At 49.8% G+C, this 17,385-nt stretch overlaps 1 protein-coding gene across 1 annotated transcript in view; it reads left to right on the top strand.

The window, feature by feature from the left end:
- The window catches only part of INVS (inversin), a 156,825-nt gene that overhangs the window by 79,684 nt on the left and 59,756 nt on the right, over window positions 1-17,385 (top strand). Inside the window, 1 exon segment of the mRNA XM_056857869.1 lies at window positions 4,382-4,491. Coding sequence (XP_056713847.1) covers window positions 4,382-4,491 — 110 coding nt within the window.

The following is a 17,385-nucleotide window of genomic DNA, read 5'->3' on the forward strand; positions in this document are numbered from 1 at the left end:
CCAGATTCCGCAGCAACCAAAAAAGGGGGCAGTGGTCATTTCATTTCATTTATTACTGTCATTTGACCAGTGGTCTCAATCCAGAGGTTCCTTTTGTAGAGGAGGACGTTTCTCTAGGTCTTCACGCTTCCCCCAGTCGGGTACCGATAGACAAAACGCAAACGCCCACCAGGGCAAACAGTGACGCCACACCCTACCTGTGGGAGGGAGGCTGAGCCACTTTGCCGACCATTGGAGAACAGCCTACCCCAATCAGTGGATACTCCAAATTATCACCCACAGATATCTAATTCTATCGCACCCATGCGCCCCCCGATCATTTTGTTTCCCACCAGCGTCCCTCCGATGGGGAAAAGTTCCTTCGTACTGCCACCGCAGTACAGCACCTCTTGGATATCTGGGCCATTGAGCCGGTCGAGCCATCAGAGCACTTCTCAGGAGTCTACTCAGTGTTCTTCATGGTCCGCAAGAGGAACGGGGACTGGAAAGCCATCCTGGACCTGAAGTTTGTCAACAAACATATCAGGCAAAAGCGGTTTAGGATGGAGACACTGAGATCCATTACGGAAGCTTTATGAACAAGCGCCTTCCTTACCTCGATAGACCTAACCGAGGCATATCTGCATATCCCTATCCATCCCAGTCATCGGTGATCCCTGTGGTTTCTTTTCAGCAACCAGCACTACCAGTTTCGAATAATGCCCTTTGGTCTTTCATCAGCCCCCAGGGTCTTTACCAAAGTTCTGGTGTCTCTGGTGGCGCTAGTCCGCAGGCAGGGAGTTCAGGTACATCCGTACCTGGACGACATCCTCATCTGCGCACCATCCAGAGATTTGAGTCTATCGCACACCTCTCGTCCTGAACATCCTGAAGGAACATGGCTTCTTAGTCAATCGGGACAAGAGCAATCTAGACCCCACACAAAGGTTGCTGCATCTGGGGGTATGGATCGACACAGCCCTGAACTCATTGATTCTACTTCAAGACAAGGTGTCCAAGATAGCCACCCTAGCCAAGAGAATCCTCAGATCCTCGACTGCCAAGTTCATGAATTTAGCCAAGCTGCAGGGGCTTATGATTTCCTGTATACCCTCTGTCCCCTTCTTTGTCTTCGTAGCCTCCTTGCAGTTCCACATGGGAACTGCACGCTCAGGCCAGCTGCAGAGCTCTTTTGGAAAGGTTCTTTTTTGCCCCGCAACAAGGATTGCTCCCCCTCCCCTCCGTCAGTGGTCCTTCCCGCCCTTTCGGACACATGAGGGGCGGGGAGCATCCTTCCCTCATTTCTCTTTCTGCTGTCGTTGATTTAGGACATTTGGATAGCTCATCCTACAGTACATCAATGGTCGAATAGAGTGGTGGATGATTTGTTAGTATCTAGAAAACCCGCCTCTAGATGGTCTTACAATTCTTAGTGGACATGTTTTTCCCACTAGTCAGTGGACAAAGGTTTCCGCCCAGAAAACTGTTTCTTGTCTAAGGTGTTTGATTACCTTCTGTCCCACAAGGATTTTGGCTTATCCAACATGTCTATAAAGGTGCATCTTGCGGCCATTTCGGCCTTCCATGTGGGTATTTATTCAGGTTAACCATTTTCACATCCACATTGCAAGAGGTTCCTTAAGGGATTAAACAATGTCCCCCCCCCCCCGAGAAACCACCAGTTGCCCAATGGATCTTGTCCCTGGTTTTTGGCTCAGCTCATTCAAAAGCCTTTTGACCTATGGCCACATAAGAACATAAGAAAGGGCCTGCTGGATCAGACCAAGGCCCATCAAGTCCAGCAGTCTGTTCACACAGTGGCCAACCAGGTGCCTCTAGGAAACCACAAACAAGACGAGTGCAGCAGCACCATCCTGCCTGTGTTCCACCACACCCAAAATAATAGGCATGCTCCTCTGATACTAGTAGGAATCAATGGTCAGTTCTCACAAAGCCCTCCAAGCTGGCAGCCATCACCACATCCTGGGGCAGGGAGTTCCACAATTTAACTATGCGTTCTGTGAAAAAATAATTTCTTTTATCTGTTTTGAATCTCTCACCCTCCAGCTTTAGCAGATGACCCCGTGTTCTAGTATGGGAGAAGGGAAAAAACTTCTCCCTGTCTACTCTCTCCAAACCATGCATAATTTTATAGACCTCTATCATGTCTCCCCTTAGCCGCCTTCTTTCCAAGCTAAACAGCCCTAAGCGTCTTAACCGCTCCCCATAGGACAGTTGCTCTAGTCCCCTAATCATTTTGGTTGCTCTTTTCTGCACCTTCTCAAGCTCTGTAATATCCTTTTTTAGGTGTGGTGACCAGAACTGTACACAGTATTCCAAGTGTGGTCTCACCATAGATTTGTACAAGGGCAGTATAATATCAGCAGTTTTATTCTCTATTCCTCATCTGATTATGGCCAGCATAGAATTTGCCTTTTTTCTAGCAGCCGCACACTGGGTTGACATCTTCATCGAGCTATCCACTACCTCCCCAAGATCCCTTTCTTGGTCTGTCGCTGCCAGCACAGATCCCATCAGTGTATATGTGAAGTTGGGATTTTTTGCCCCAATATGCATCACTTTACACTTACTCACATTGAATCTCATTTGCCATTTTAATGCCCATTCTTCCAGTATGTAGAGATCCTTCTGGAGCTCTTCACAGTCCAATTTTGTTTTAACCACCCTAAATAATTTGGTGTCATTTGCAAACTTGGCTACTTCACTGATTAACCCCAACTCCAGGTCATTGATGAACAGGTTGAAAAGCACCGGTTCCAACACAGATCCCTGAGGCACCCCACTGCTCACATCCCTCCAATGGGAGAACTGACCATTGATTCCTACTCTCTGCTTCCTATTTTTCAGCCAGCTCTCAATCCATAAGAAGACTTGTCCGCTTATCCCATGACTATGAAGTTTGCTTAGCAGTCTTTGGTGGGGGACTTTGTCAAAAGCTTTTTGGAAATCCAAATACACAACATTCGCAGGCTCATTCCTGTCCACATGCTTATTGACGCTTTCAAAAAACTCTTAGGTTGGTGAGACAGGACCTACCCTTACAGAAGCCATATTGGTTTTGCCCAGCAGACCTTGCCCTTCTATATGCTTGACAATTCTATCTTTAATAATGCTTTCCACCAATTTACCCAGAACAGACATTAAGCTAACTGGCCTGTAATTTCCTGGGTCCCCCCTGGAACCTTTTTTATAAATGGGTCCATGTCCTTTGGATTTACTTTCCTACAAGACAGACTTCCTAATGGCTACCACATCGGCCCATCGGGTGGGGAACTTAAGGGCTCTCCGCCCTGATACCCATTCACAAAGTTTTTTGGGGATAGGGTGGTCCTAAGGCCTAGTATGGAACATCTGCCCAAAATTGTCTCCAATTTTCATTTGTCCCAGGACATTGTCTTGCCTGTATTCTATCCCGACCTCAATCACAGTCGGATAGGTCCCTGCACATGTTGGATGTTAGGAGAGCTCTACTCTTTTACTTAAATCTCACACTTCAATTCAGGCAAGACACATCTGTATTAATTTGCTTTGCTGGCTCTAACAAAGGTGAAGGTGTCACCACTCAGACACTTTTCCTTTGGGTAGTCTCAGCTATTAAAAGAGCCTATGCAGAGGCAGGGAGGTCCTGTCCACTTCCAGTCCATGCCCTCTTGGCTAGGGCCCATGCCTCTTTGACTGCCTTTGCCTCCCAAGTGGACCTGCAGGATGTATGCCGTGCAGTGACGTGGTCCATGCCTTTGACATATGTCTGACACTACCTGATGGACATCCACGCTGGAGAAGATGCTGCTGTGGGAAAAGCAGTGTTACGATCCATTCTCCAGTGATCAGCCTCACACCCACCTTCCACAGTAAGTGAGTGTGCTAATCTCCCATGTGGGACTACGAGGAGGCCACACAGATGAAAACAGTGTTGCTTACCTGCAACTGTTGTTCATTGGGTGATCCTCCTTGCAGGCCCACATTCCTCTCTCTTTCCCCACTGTGGACTGACTCACTGCCTACTGGGTCTGTTATCCACGGCGGCAGAAGGAGAACTGAGGGAAGGATGCTCCCTGCCCCTCCATCACGTGTCTGAAAGGGCGGGAAGGACTGTTGATGGAGGGGAGGGGGAGCAATCATTGCTGGGCAAAAAAAGAAGCTTTCCAAAAGAGCTCTGCGGCTGGCCTGCACAGTTCCCATGTGTGCCTGCAAGGAGGACCATTCAGTGAACAACAGTTACAGGTAAGCAACACTATTTTCTTCAAACTTCAATGGCTGGAAAAATTTTCAGCATGTGCTTATTATCTTCTCTGATAAAGTGGGAGAAGAAGCCCAGAACACGAATCTTGGGATCATAAACTTAGGTCCTGGTTTCTGCCATTTTGCTCCCCCCTCTTAGGTCATGCGCAGATCGTCCACCTTCTTTTAGAAAGGAACAAGTCTGGGACCATCCCGTCTGACAGCCAAGGAGCAACCCCTTTACACTATGCAGCGCAGAGCAACTTTGCAGTAAGTAGAGCGAACAAATATATTAATTGGAATAAGCCAGAGTCATGTGATCTCTCTCCTTGGATCCGTTGGCCTGGCTGTTGGCCATGGTACTAATAACTACTATCCCTCCTATCAGCTGCCATAGGCTGGTGGCAGAGAATATTTGGGGGAGGGGTTAAGACATTAAACGTGGTTACTTTACTCACTTCTTTCGTTCCACTGTAATTGCTCAAAATACAGTCTGCAGGTTTTTGAAATAATACAAAACCGGTATATGTATCTGCTTTAAAATCGCAACCGACCTGCTTAGCTTCTGAGATCTGGCGAGATTGGACTAGCCTGGGCCAATCAAGGCAGGGCAGGGAGGGGCCTAGGCATACTAAATTACCCAGGTCCAGTTTGCTGTAGGGGGCCTAGAGGCCAGGCAGTCCTTCTTCTTGATTCTGTTCTCATGTGACAACGAGGGAACAACAGGCAAGCTGCCCATCATCTTGGGAATTCAGCAACAGCTAGGAGTCTCTGGGAATTTATCATCAGTCACTAAAAATGTTTTGCTTGAGTTCAAATCATACCAAATGATGTTCTGTCCCTTTATTAGAGGCTTTAATGTGTGGAATTGCACAGCTAGAGCTTTTCATGGCATGGAATTAAACAGCATCCTTTTAACCCTCTGTTAAAGGGACAGTAGATTTTTTTAAATCCAGGCAGTTGACACCCTTACCTCCGTGTCTTACAGGAGCCACACATTGCGGTGTAGGTAAGCCCTCTTGGGCTAGAAATTTCCTGTTTTCTTGGGATTCAGCATTGTACCAGGGAGAGAAGGAATCTCAGGGCTGCAGTTAGTTCTGGGTCTCCCACATCAGCGTTTGAGGAAGGAGTTAGGGCTCATTCCTCAGAAGCAGATGAGAGGGGGGATGTCTCTGTCTCTTGGGGCTGTTCCTTTTAATCTTTTTTTGGGGGGGGTCTGCAGAAGGGTAGGTACTTCCTGGACTGACTGCAGGACCCATGCCTATTTGACCTCAAAGTCTTTGGGCCTTTCCTCTGATAGAAAGGGTTCAGGGTCCAGGTCCATGGCAGACAGGAACAGATGTACATCTTCGTGGCCTCTGTGCAGTCCCACATGGGATCTGCACATGTGCAGGCCAGCTACGGAGAAATTTTCAATGTAGAAAGCTTCTAGAAGGGACGATCCCCCCTCCCCCATCTGCCTGGTAACAGCTCTTCCCGCCAGAACGATCACGAGGCAAAGGGGGAGGGGATCGGCCATCCCTCAGTTCTTCCTTCGCCGCCGCGGAGCTAAGACGAGTGGGAAGCTTCCCTTAAATTCTGAGTTACTGTGAGTCTCGATGGCCCTTTTTAAGAAGTGTGACTCATGTGGGACAAAAATGTCCAAAAATGACAGCCACAAACAGTGCCTTTACTCCTTGGGGGAGGGTCATATCGCCAGCGCCTGTAGAGTTTATAGTCATTTTATGACCCGCGCCAAACAAGGCAGGGAGGCAAATCTCAAGGCCTACCTTTATGAAAGAGCACTGGCCCCCTCTAAGTCATCTGATGAGTCTAAGGGCACCAAGTCCGCTAAAGGATCGCGGTCCTGCAAGTCCTCTAAAAAGACCAAGCGTTCCTCTCCCCAGCCCAAGTCTGCAGATAGGGCTCGGATTCCAAGAGGTCACTCATCTCGCCGTTCGCCGCCGATACCGAAGCAGTCGGAACCGGGGACAAGCCGTTGGTATCAGACCCGTTCCCCGGTACTGTGTCCTTCTCATTCAGTACAGATAGCCTCTGATAAGGCTTGTTCGCCACGACACCGCCCTTCCTCGAGGGAGCGTTCCCCGCTCCGGTTGCCATCTCCTTCACCAAAGAGACCCACACCGGAGAAGAAGGGTGGGTCGCCGCCCGCCTCACCTAAAGCCTCGGTGATATGTGTGTCCCCCTCAACGCATGGTTCCATCCAGCTTGATGTCTCGAGCCCGGGCTCTCTATATGCTGCCTGACAGCAACATTCCTGGCGTGGTTCCGAACAACGCTGGACCCTTAGACATGATGATACCGGCTATGCCTACCAGCACCGATCACCTCAGTACCAACCTAGGTCACCTTCTTGACACCGGTCGCCCCAGTACTGTTCCCAATCGCCTCCTCAGCGCAGATCAGACCAGGGATCGCCCACATACTGAGATTTGAGACCCTCCTGTGGTGCTGAAAGGGAATTGTCTTCTTGGTACCGGAGGTCCGGTACACCCCCTCGGTACCATGACTTCTCTCTTCAACATCATGACTCCAAGGATCGAGGGAGTCCCCTCGACACCAGGGCTCCCATCAGTACCGTGAAGCTGAGCATGAACTCCGGCACCATCATTCCCCCTCGATGGACAGAACCAGGCTCACGCATTGCTCACTATCTAAAACCCGCCCATCGGGCGCAGTCATCCCCCCCAACTCGAGAAGTGATGGTCACCTGACTCCCGGGGATGCCTCACACAACCTGGGCACCGGTGTAGGGAACGCTTTTCCGGACGAGACTCCCACCATTCACCTAGACCCAGGCACATTTTTGACACCTCGGATGAGGACTCTGACTATAGGGACAGGCTAGAGAGGTGGTCCGATACATCCTCCCTTCCATCCCCAGATGACTTGGTGGGCGACCCCTCTCCTCTATCGCCCACTGAAGATATATGGGCATACACTGAGCAGCTTATTAGAATGGCTACTGCCATCGGAATGGTTGTTGCCCCCACTGAACCTGAGGAGGAGGACCCAGTAATGGACATCCTCCACTCTAAGGATGTGACACCTGTCCACATCCCCATGGTGAAGGGCATCCGAAAGATAGCCTTGTTGAATTGGGCTAAGCCTGCCTCTCACCTCCCCCCCCCCCGTTGCCCGTAAGGTGGACAACTTATACAGGGTCCAGGATGCGGACTCTGATTGTCTGTATCACCACCCTTCCAACAACTCAGTGATAGTGGAAACGCTCCCATCATAGGGCAAACCAGGTCCCCATGCCTCCCCCCTTGATAAAGAGGGGATAAATTTGACTTTTTAGGTCGGAAAATTTATTCCCTGGGTTCTGTTGGAGTTCGGGTGGCGAGCCATGGAGCATTGATGGCACTATACCAGATGCTCATCTGGGAACAGGTGCACAACCTCTTAGATCACCTCCCAGAGGACAAGAAAGTTCTCGCCAGAGCTATGCACACTGAAGGTTATAGGTTGGGTTCTCACCAGCTTCATGCTGCGAGGCACACAGTCGATATGGCCTCCAAGGTGATGGCCTCTGGAATTCTACTTCGCAGACATTCCTGGCTAAGATCCTCGAATTTACCACCCAAAGCCAAATCTAGGCTAGAGGACATTCCGTTCGACGGCAAGGCCTTATTTCACGACACGACTGATGATTTTCTCCATAAGTTTAAAAAAGATCGTTTCATGGCCAAGTCCCAGGGGGTCACAGCTCAGCCATCCACCACTAAGCCTAAGTTCAAAACCAGGTCTGCACCCCCATACTTTTAGAGGGGGTACAGGTACCATTCGGGATCATATCCCTTCCAAACCCAGAAGCCGTATTTTGGCTCACAAGAGCAGAAATGCTTCACCCCTAGAGGCAGGAACAGGAAATCTGACCACCCGTGGGGTGGTGGTGGGAAAAATAAGCAGTCAGCATGACTGCCGGAGGGACCAGAGGCTAATATGCCAACACTGTTCTTTGAAAGGTTGTTGACGTTCTTTACAGTTTGGAAAAATGTGTGTTATGACAGTTGGGTGTTAAACATAATAAAGAATGGATATTTCATTGAATGGTCTCACTCTCTTCCCTCTGGTCCACCTACATCTGCACATTCATTGAGCCCACCTGAACTTACGCAGGAAGTCTCCTCACTCCTTAAAGGAGCCATTTCCAGGGTAGACGTGTCTACGGACTCTGATGGGTTCTATTCAAGATAACTTTTTATTAGACAAAAAGGAGGTGGAAACATCCCATCCTTGACCTGCGTAACTTCAACAAATTCGTACATACTTGTGGTTTTAGAATGGTATCCATACCAGAGATAGCAGCCCTTCTATCACCAGGGTCATTTTTTGCGGTCCTTGATTTAAGGATGCCTACTTCCACATTGCAATACACCCCGCATGTAGAAAGTATTTAAGGTTTGCCTGCCTATCAATATAATGTACTCCCCTTTGGATTGTCCACCTCCTTGAGGGTGTTCTCCAAATGTGTTGGAGAACATCTGTGGAACATCTAGTGGAACATATAGCCACTATAGGAGTAAAACTCTTTGTCAGGAGCAGGCCATGGGATGGTATGCGGTAGTCTGATTGTACTGCTTCCAGGTGCTGTTGTGCTATTCTGTCCAAGGCCAGTCTATGCCCGGTGTTTAGTCTTCATAGATTCCCATACTGTAGGAATCGCCAAGTACTCCTTCCTGCCTCTGGGAGGAGGGTTGCCTGGGTTACCAGTTATCTCCTTTTGCTCTTCCATATATGCTGTGTACCTTGCCTGTGCCCCTTACTAGTGTCCTTTTGAATATGGCTTCTGAAACCTGTCGATCCTAACCAATAAAACTGCTTTCGTGGACTTGCCGTCTGCTGGAATCTGTTTATGGGTTTGCCGCAGGGCTAGAGCTTACATTAGGACACTAGTCCTATCCTTACCTGTTGACCTTGGCTGGAGCCCTGGAGGGTTCACCTAGACACTCGTCTCCTCGGTTTGGGGCGCAGGACGAGCTCCCCGAGGACCCCGACTTTCTGTGTGCCATCTTGGAGGAGGCACAGCGGATTTACGCAGAGTCTGCCTGCCTGGTTAGGCTGGTTATTGATCAGTGGCGTCGCCTGGCAGTGGCGACCCCCTGGAGGACTCAGGACGCTGATCTACGTGCCCACAATGACCTTTTGGGGCTAGATACTTTGCTGGAGGAGGCCCGGTTGGCGCAAGAGGACTTCGCGCTCCTAACCCAGCTGTTGGCTGAACTTGCGCTCCGCGGGATGCAACAGGAGTCAGCGGCCCCAATTCAGGGGCCTAAGTTCTGTTTCCCAATGGTGGGGGCTTAGGGGGGAGACATTCCGCAAACTGTTCCGGATCCCGCCCTATGCCTCCAGGAAGCACAGAACGCTGCTGCCAGGACAGTCCTAATTCTTGTGGATTTCACACCGACCACGGCGACGGCGGCCAATGTCGAAAAAATACTAACTCCTGAATTCGGTCCTGCCTCTGCGGACCTGGCTCAACAGGTCCAACTGCTGGGCCAGCACAAGAAAATCCAAATACTCTTGGAGTAAGCGGCCGAACCAATTGTGACGGCTGCCGCCGCTGCCAAACTCGAGGCGGACCGAGCGCTTGCTGACCGGAGGCGGGCAAAGGAGCAACTGTTGGCGGATGCAGCCGCCGCTCAGGCACAGGCGCAGGCAGGAACTGGAGTGCGTTCGAAAGTTAGCGGGGGACTGGACTGGTCTTTCCCCTCGTTTTCTTTGGGCTCCCCGGAACCTGGCCTGCCCCGGGATGTGGCACGCAGGCAATGGCTCACCTTTGCTCCTGATGTACAGGAATATTCGGATGAGGAGGACTTGTATGCAGAGGAGGGCAACTGGAATATGAACTACCGAGTCAGCCAAGCCCGACGGACTGGGGGGGCTGAGGAGGAGATCCATGCCTTGAGGTTTCAAAACCAAGAACTGTTGGATCGTATGGCTCGTATTCAGAACCAAATGGACGTGTTGATGTGTGAGTACGGCCGCCTACAGCGAGCTCAAGTGGTGCCTGCACAGGCACTGGTCCCGGGCCAGCAGCCTCCGATACAGCCGGCTCCAGGGCAACCTCCGGCGCAACCGGATGAGTTCCAAAGACTCACTAACAAGATAGTGGATTGGACTGAAGCTACCCGGATGCATTACTTCTGAGCAGCGTTGCATCTGAGATTCTAAACTGGGCATACATGCAGCGAGACCCAGCCACCTTGGAAGAGTGGATTTTGCTGGCGGAGGAAGTGGAAAGCCACCGCCAGTTTATTTTCCTTGCCCAATGGCAGGCCAGGGAGGGGGGAAGCCAGAGAAACCCTCCCAAACCTGCCGCTCCTCAGGCCCCACGGAGACCAGTTCTACCTCCGCAAGACCGAGCGTTGCGGTTTCAAAGGGGAGCCTGTCTCGTTTGCAGGGCGATGGGTCACTTTGCTGCCACTTGTCCGTCATGTTCAGGACTGCCGAGTCCCACTCCCCAGTCAGAGGGGACCCCTCGCGGGAGAGGACACGCTCGAGGGAGGGGCACCGCAGCCGAGCGGAGCATCGCTCCAAGATGAAAAGCGCCCCCAGCTCTGCACGCCAGAGACGTGACAATGGACCTTTCACCAGCGGACCCGTTGGGGTCCAGGATTACAATTACTACTCCTGGGGAGGGTAGCTCCGCTTCTTCAGAGGAGGGTGACCACTGGAACTCCCCCGCCCTTAACTTGGAGTCTCCCCTCGAACAGCCAAAAAACGGACTGGGTCTGTGGTAGAAGGAGTGATACCGCAGACCTCCGCAGGTGTTCCTGCGAAACCCGAGGCTCCTTTCATGGTGAGTGAAGTAGAAGAGACTGTGTATGTGGATGTAATATTACGACATTATAGAAAAGGTCCTCAATTACAAGTTAAAGCCTTAATCGACTCTGGGTGTGCCCGCTCGTTAATTAACGAAACCACCTTTAGGGCGCTCCAAGTGAAGTCAGTCCCTTTGCCAGCACCTGTTCAATTTGCTCAAATGGATGGCAGTGATTTCAGGGGGGGCCAGTCGACCGTCGCACTGATGGAGAGGCAATGGGAATTGGCCACCATTGGGAACAAATTAACTTTAATATTGTGCCCAATGTTCGATATGCTGTGGTGCTAGGCGCAAATTGGCTCAAAGGACACAGTCCCACCATAGACTGGGAAGCTGAGACTTTAACGTTCAATAGCCCGCTGTGTGAGTTACACCGATTTGAAGTGGCCGTTAAAACCGTAAGCAAACCAACTCCTGCTCTGACCTCAGACTCCTCCAGTCCGACCCAAGTGCCGCCCGAATATCAGGACTTTACAGACCTGTTTAACGTGCAGGAATGTGATGTGTTACCCCCCCACCTCCGGACGGACTGTACTATTGAAGTGGTGGGGGATGGAAAACTGCCAAAAAGTAAGATCTATCCTATGAGTCCTACGGAACCGACAGTGCTCCGCGAATTCTTAGACAAAAACTTGGCTCGCGGTTTTATCCGACCCTCCACCGCGCCCTATTCGGCACCAGTTTTTTTCGTGCATAAGAAAACAGGGGATTTGCGTTTGTGTATTGACTTTCGTAAACTCAATGCTATTACTCAAACGAATGCTTATCCCATCCCCCTCATTTCTGATCTCTTGGGACAACTGAAAGAGGGACACATTTTCACCAAACTGGACTTAGTTGAGGCTTATTACAGAGTCAGAATCAGGAAGGGAGATGAATCTCTTGACAGCCTTTTCCAGTTGCTTTGGGATGTTTGAATTTATGGTGATGCCTTTTGGATTAAAAGGGGCCCCGAGGGTCTTCATGCAATTCATTAACGAGATCCTCCATGATCTACTGTTCAAAGGAGTGGTAGTTTATTTAGATGATATTCTCATTTACTCTAAAACCATGGATGAGCATGTTGCCTTGGTTCAAGAGGTGTTGCAACGTCTCAGAGACAATCAGCTGTATGCTAAAGTGTCTAAATGCAAACTTCATAAAAAGCAATTGACTTTCCTAGGATATATTATCTCACACCAGGGACTGACTATGGATCCTGAAAAGGTGCAAGCGGTGCTCGATTGGGAACCACCCTCTACTCGTAAACAGGTCCAAAGATTTCTCGGGTTCGCAAATTTTTACAGGGCTTTTCTCCCACATTTCGCTCAGATTGCACTACCCATCACGAACCTCCTTAAGACTAAGGGAAAGGGGAATACAGCCACCTTACCCTACGCCCGGGTGGAGTGGACCCCCCAGTGTCAAGCCGCCTTCAATAGTCTTAAACAGCTTTTTACCTCCGAACCTGTTTTGCAGCACCCGGACTGCAATCAACCATTTGTAGTGCATGTCGATGCTTCCAACGTAGAGATGGGGGGTGCACTCCTGCAGCAGGGGGAGGATGGGCACCTACATCCGTGCGCTTATTTTTCTAAAAAATTCACTCAATCCGAACTCAATTGGGCCGTTTGGGAAAAGGAAGCCGCTGCGGTAAAGCATGCCCTGACAGTGTGGAGGCAGTTTTTAGAAGGCTCCAAGGTGCCCTTTGAAGTGTGATCCGATCACAAAAACCTAGAGACCCTAACGGGGGCGCGCAAGCTGTCCGCGAAGCACGTACGCTGGGCAGACTTCTTTGCCCAATTTTGATTTGTCCTAAAGTATGTACCAGGGAAGCAAAACCTTCTGGCTGACGCTTTGTCCAGACCTCCCCAATATCCCACCAAGGTTAATTAGCCCACAGAATCACTCTTCACCCCTGCCCAACGAGGTCTGTTGCCCACTTTGGCCGTACAAACTCGTTCTCAGACCCGATCCTCACCGCTGCCGCCTTCGATGGGGGGGAAAGCCCCATGCCCGGCTGACTCCTTCCTGCCTCTGGGAGGGGAAGTACTTTCCTCTGGGAGAAAAGTACTCTGGGAGGAAGTACTTTCCTCTGGGAGGTACTTTCCTCTGGAAAGTACTTTCCTCTGGGAGGGGAAGTACTCCTTCCTGCCTCTGGGAGAGGGGTTTCCTGGGTTACCAGTTATCTCCTTTTGCTCTTCCATATATGCTGTGTACCTTGCCTGTGCCCCTTACTAGTGTCCTTTTGAATATGGCTTCAGAAACCTGTGAATCCTAACCAATAAAACTGCTTTCGTGGACTTGCCGTCTGCTGGAATCTGTTTATGGGTTTGCCGCAGGGCTAGAGCTTATACTCTTCCCCTACCTAGATGACTGGCTCTTGGTGGAATCTTCTCCTGAGGCTCTACTACTCGACAGTGTCAACACGACCATTGCCTGTTTGGAAAGGTTGGGGATGGTAGTGAACTATGCTAAGTCAAAACTCTCCCCCACACAGGAGATTGAGTTTATTAGCACTGTGCTCAACTCAAGAATGGGTATGCTTTTCTCCCCACTCCAAAGAATCAGGGCTATCCAAACACTAGGCAAGGCCTTTTTCCGAGTTAGATACCAAAAGGCTGTTAGAATCCAAAAACTGCTGGGACTCATGGCATCCACCACAGCCATGGTCCCTTATGCCAGAATGAGAATGCGGCCCTTGCAGATGTGGTTCTTGTCCATGTTCAGGATCAACATTGACCCCCAGTGGAAGCGGCTGTCCATTCCACGGAGATACTCTCCTCCTGGTGGCAAAGTGACATCAATTTACTCCATGGAGTCCCATTTGGGGTCCCAAAACACAATTTCCAATTTTTTACGGATGCCTCCCTGGGGGGATGGGGAGCTCAGTGTGGCCGGTTCTCAGCTAAAGGTCGTTGGTCGCCTGAGGAATCTCTCATGCACATTAACCTGTTAGAGTTGAGAGCTATAAGATACGCTCTTATATATTTTGCAGGTATCGTCCGCAAAAGCCGGGTTCTTATTGCCACAGACAATACGGTGGCCAAATATTACATAGCCAAACAAGGAAGGGCAGGCTCATTGGTCCTCTGCAAGGAGGTACTTCTAACATGGCAGTGGGCCGTCGAACACGTCCATCTCTCCACCATCCACATTGCAGGAACATCCAACGCCACAGCAGATTCCCTCAGCAGGAATGTGGGCATGCAATGGTCAATTGGCTGGCAGTACCTGCGTCCCGTTTTCGAGCAGTGGGGCCACTATAGATTTATTCACAAGCAGGGACAATGCAAAGTGCGAGCGCTACTGCTCAAGGGCAGCAGTAGATTCCCCTTTCTGTGGGCGATGCCTTCCAACTAGACTGGGGAGGAGATCTGGTGTACGCCTTCCCCCCAATCCCCCTGCTGTCGAGGACAGTGGAGAAAATTGTGACAGACAAGGCTACGGCAATCCTGCTTGCCCCAATGTGGCCAAGGAGGCCATGGTTCCCCATACAGTGGGGTCTCTCCCACGGGAACTTCATTCGCCTACCTTCCCATCCAGACCTCTTGTTGGTGGGCCCAGTACGACACCACCATGTTGAACTGAGCTCCTTGCACCTCGTGGCCTGGCTCATCAAACAGTAACAGAGTTTTCTGAGCAGGTGGCCAATGTCCTTATATCGGCTAGAAAATCTTCCACTAGACAGGCATATTCTCTTAAGTGGAACAAATGTCGATCCTGGTGTCAGGATAGAGAGATCAACCCCTTCTCTTGCCCCCTGGGTCAAGTGTTTGAATATTTGCTAACGCTGAAAGATAATGGTTTGGTTAACTCCTCCATTAAGTCACATCTAGCCACATTGTCTGCCTTTCACCACGGCATAGATTCCGGATCTGTTAGCTCTAGCCCTGCGGCAAACCCATAAACAGATTCCAGCAGACGGCAAGTCCACGAAAGCAGTTTTATTGGTTAGAATCGACATGTTTCAGAAGCCATATTCAAAAGGACACTAGTAAGGGGCAAAGTCAAGGTACATGGCATATATGGAAAAGCAAAAGGAGATAACTAGTAACCCAGGAAACCCCCCTCCCAGAGGCAGGAAGGAGTATTTGGCGATTCCCACAGTCTAAGACTAAACACGGGGCATAGACTGGCCTTGGACAGAATAGCACAACAGCACCTGGAGGCAGCACAATCGCACTACCGCATACCATCCTCATGGCCTGCTCCTGACAGGATCACTGTTTTCTCATGCGCTTTCTAAACATTTTTTGAAAGGCTTAAACAACCTTTTCCCCCCGGTGAAACACCCTGTTCCCCAGTGGAGTTTGTCCTTGGTCCTTAATACCATGATGGGCAAGCCCTTTGAGTCCTTAGCCATGTGTGACATAGCCCTTCTCTCATACAAGGTCGCTTTCCTTGTGGCGGTTACATCAGCCAGAGGGGTCAGTGACTTGCAAACGTTAAGGCATGACCCACCATTTTTGCAGGTCCACCCAGACAAGGTGACTCTCAGAACGAGTCTACAACATCTCCCTAAGGTTGTCTCGAAGTTTCATACCTCACAAGAGGTAAACTTACCAACCTTCTTTCCAAACCCAAGATCTGACAAAGAGAGACAACTGCATTTACTAGACGTGAGAAGGTCTTTATTGTTTTATATAGACAGATCAAGTTCATTCAGGAAAGATCCAAACCTGTTCCTCTGTTTTAGGGGACCCAACAAGGGTAAGGCAGCTACTGCTCTAACCTTGTCACGCTGGATTGTCAAGTCCATAAGGTTAGCTTATCAGGTGGCTCAACGACAGTGCCCACTGGAAATCCGTGCCCATTCCACGAGGGCACTAGCGTCTTCAGTGGCATTCTCTTCATCGGTTAACTTACAGGATGTCTGTAGGGCTGCCACATGGTCCTCTCCTTTAACTTTTATAAAACATTATGCGATCGATGTTGCTGTTTCTGCAGAGGCATCTGTTGGAAAGGCAGTGTTACAGTCTGTCTTGAAAATAGATGCTACTATACTGTTTCTCTTCAGTTACCTGACATATCTATAATATTACCAATTACAGGAATGTTGACATAATAAAATAAATAATTGCAGTCTCACTCCCGCCTCCTGAGTGTTTAGCTTGCTATATTCCCATGTGGGACTTCACAGAGGCCATGAAGATGTAAAACAACATTGCACTTACCTGTAACTGTTGTTCATCAAGTGGTCCTCTGTGCAGACACACATCCCTCCCTCCTATCCCCGCTGTGGACTGCTTCAGTCTCTCTGGAGCTACTCCGCGGTGGCGATGGAGAACTGAGGGATGGTCAATCCCCTCCCTCTTTGCCTCGTGATTGTTCCGGCAGGAAGAGCTGTTGCCGGGCAGATCACAGGGGGGGAGGGGGATCGTCCCTTCTAGAAGCTTTCTACATCAAAAATTTCTCCGTAGCTGGCCTGCTCATGGGCAGATCCCATGTGTGCCTGCACAGAGGACCACTCGATGAACAACAGTTACAGGTAAGTGCAACATTGTTTTGCTTCCTGAAGAAGACACTGAAGAGGCAGATTGGAAAAGAAGAGGCCCATTATCTCCTTCCGGAAGTTCTTAGACCTTTGCTGCACACTTGAGTTATATGTGATTTTCTTGGGAGTTAATCCGCAAGCATTGCAATACATCTGGGCAGGGTTCTTCTGCACGTCTTCCCATCCTGTGCATTTTTCCAGTTGTGGAGTCAGTTTATTTTCTTCCACATGTTATATAACTGCGTTATATTGATATTTTAGGGACTTTAAGAAAAATAAATCTGATATCACTCATCTTGGAGGGAGGATTGTAGCGATAGTAACAGTCCAGTCATTGAAAAGTGGGCTAGAGGTGGGTGGGACAAAAGAAAGGTAAAGATAAAGGTCCCCTGTGCAAGCACCAGGTCATTCTTGACCCATGGGGTGACGTCACATCCCGATGTTTACTAGGCAGACTTTGTTTACGGGGTGGTTTGCCAGTGCCTTCCCCAGTCGTCTTCCCTTTACCCCCAGCAAGCTGGGTACTCATTTTACCAACCTCAGAAGGATGGAAGGCTGAGTCAACCTTGTGCCGGCTACCTGAAACCAACTTCTGTCGGAATTGAACTTAGGTCGTGAGCAGAGCTTGGACTGCAGTACTGCAGCTTACCACTCTGCACCATGGGGCTTGACTGATGGAAAATAAAGAAAACATGTAGAAACATTACACACTACGGGAAAACAACTCAAAATCAGCTTCTAGAAAAATATTGGGTTAAAAGTCATCTGTAAAGATCTGGTGGAAAACTGGAGTGGGGGGGACAAAACAAAAAGAAGTCAAAACTGAAGGCACAAAAATGCATGCGGAAATCAGGGGATA

The sequence above is a fragment of the Euleptes europaea genome, chromosome 11 (genome assembly GCF_029931775.1).
Source record: "Euleptes europaea isolate rEulEur1 chromosome 11, rEulEur1.hap1, whole genome shotgun sequence".
Classification (NCBI taxonomy): domain Eukaryota; kingdom Metazoa; phylum Chordata; class Lepidosauria; order Squamata; family Sphaerodactylidae; genus Euleptes; species Euleptes europaea.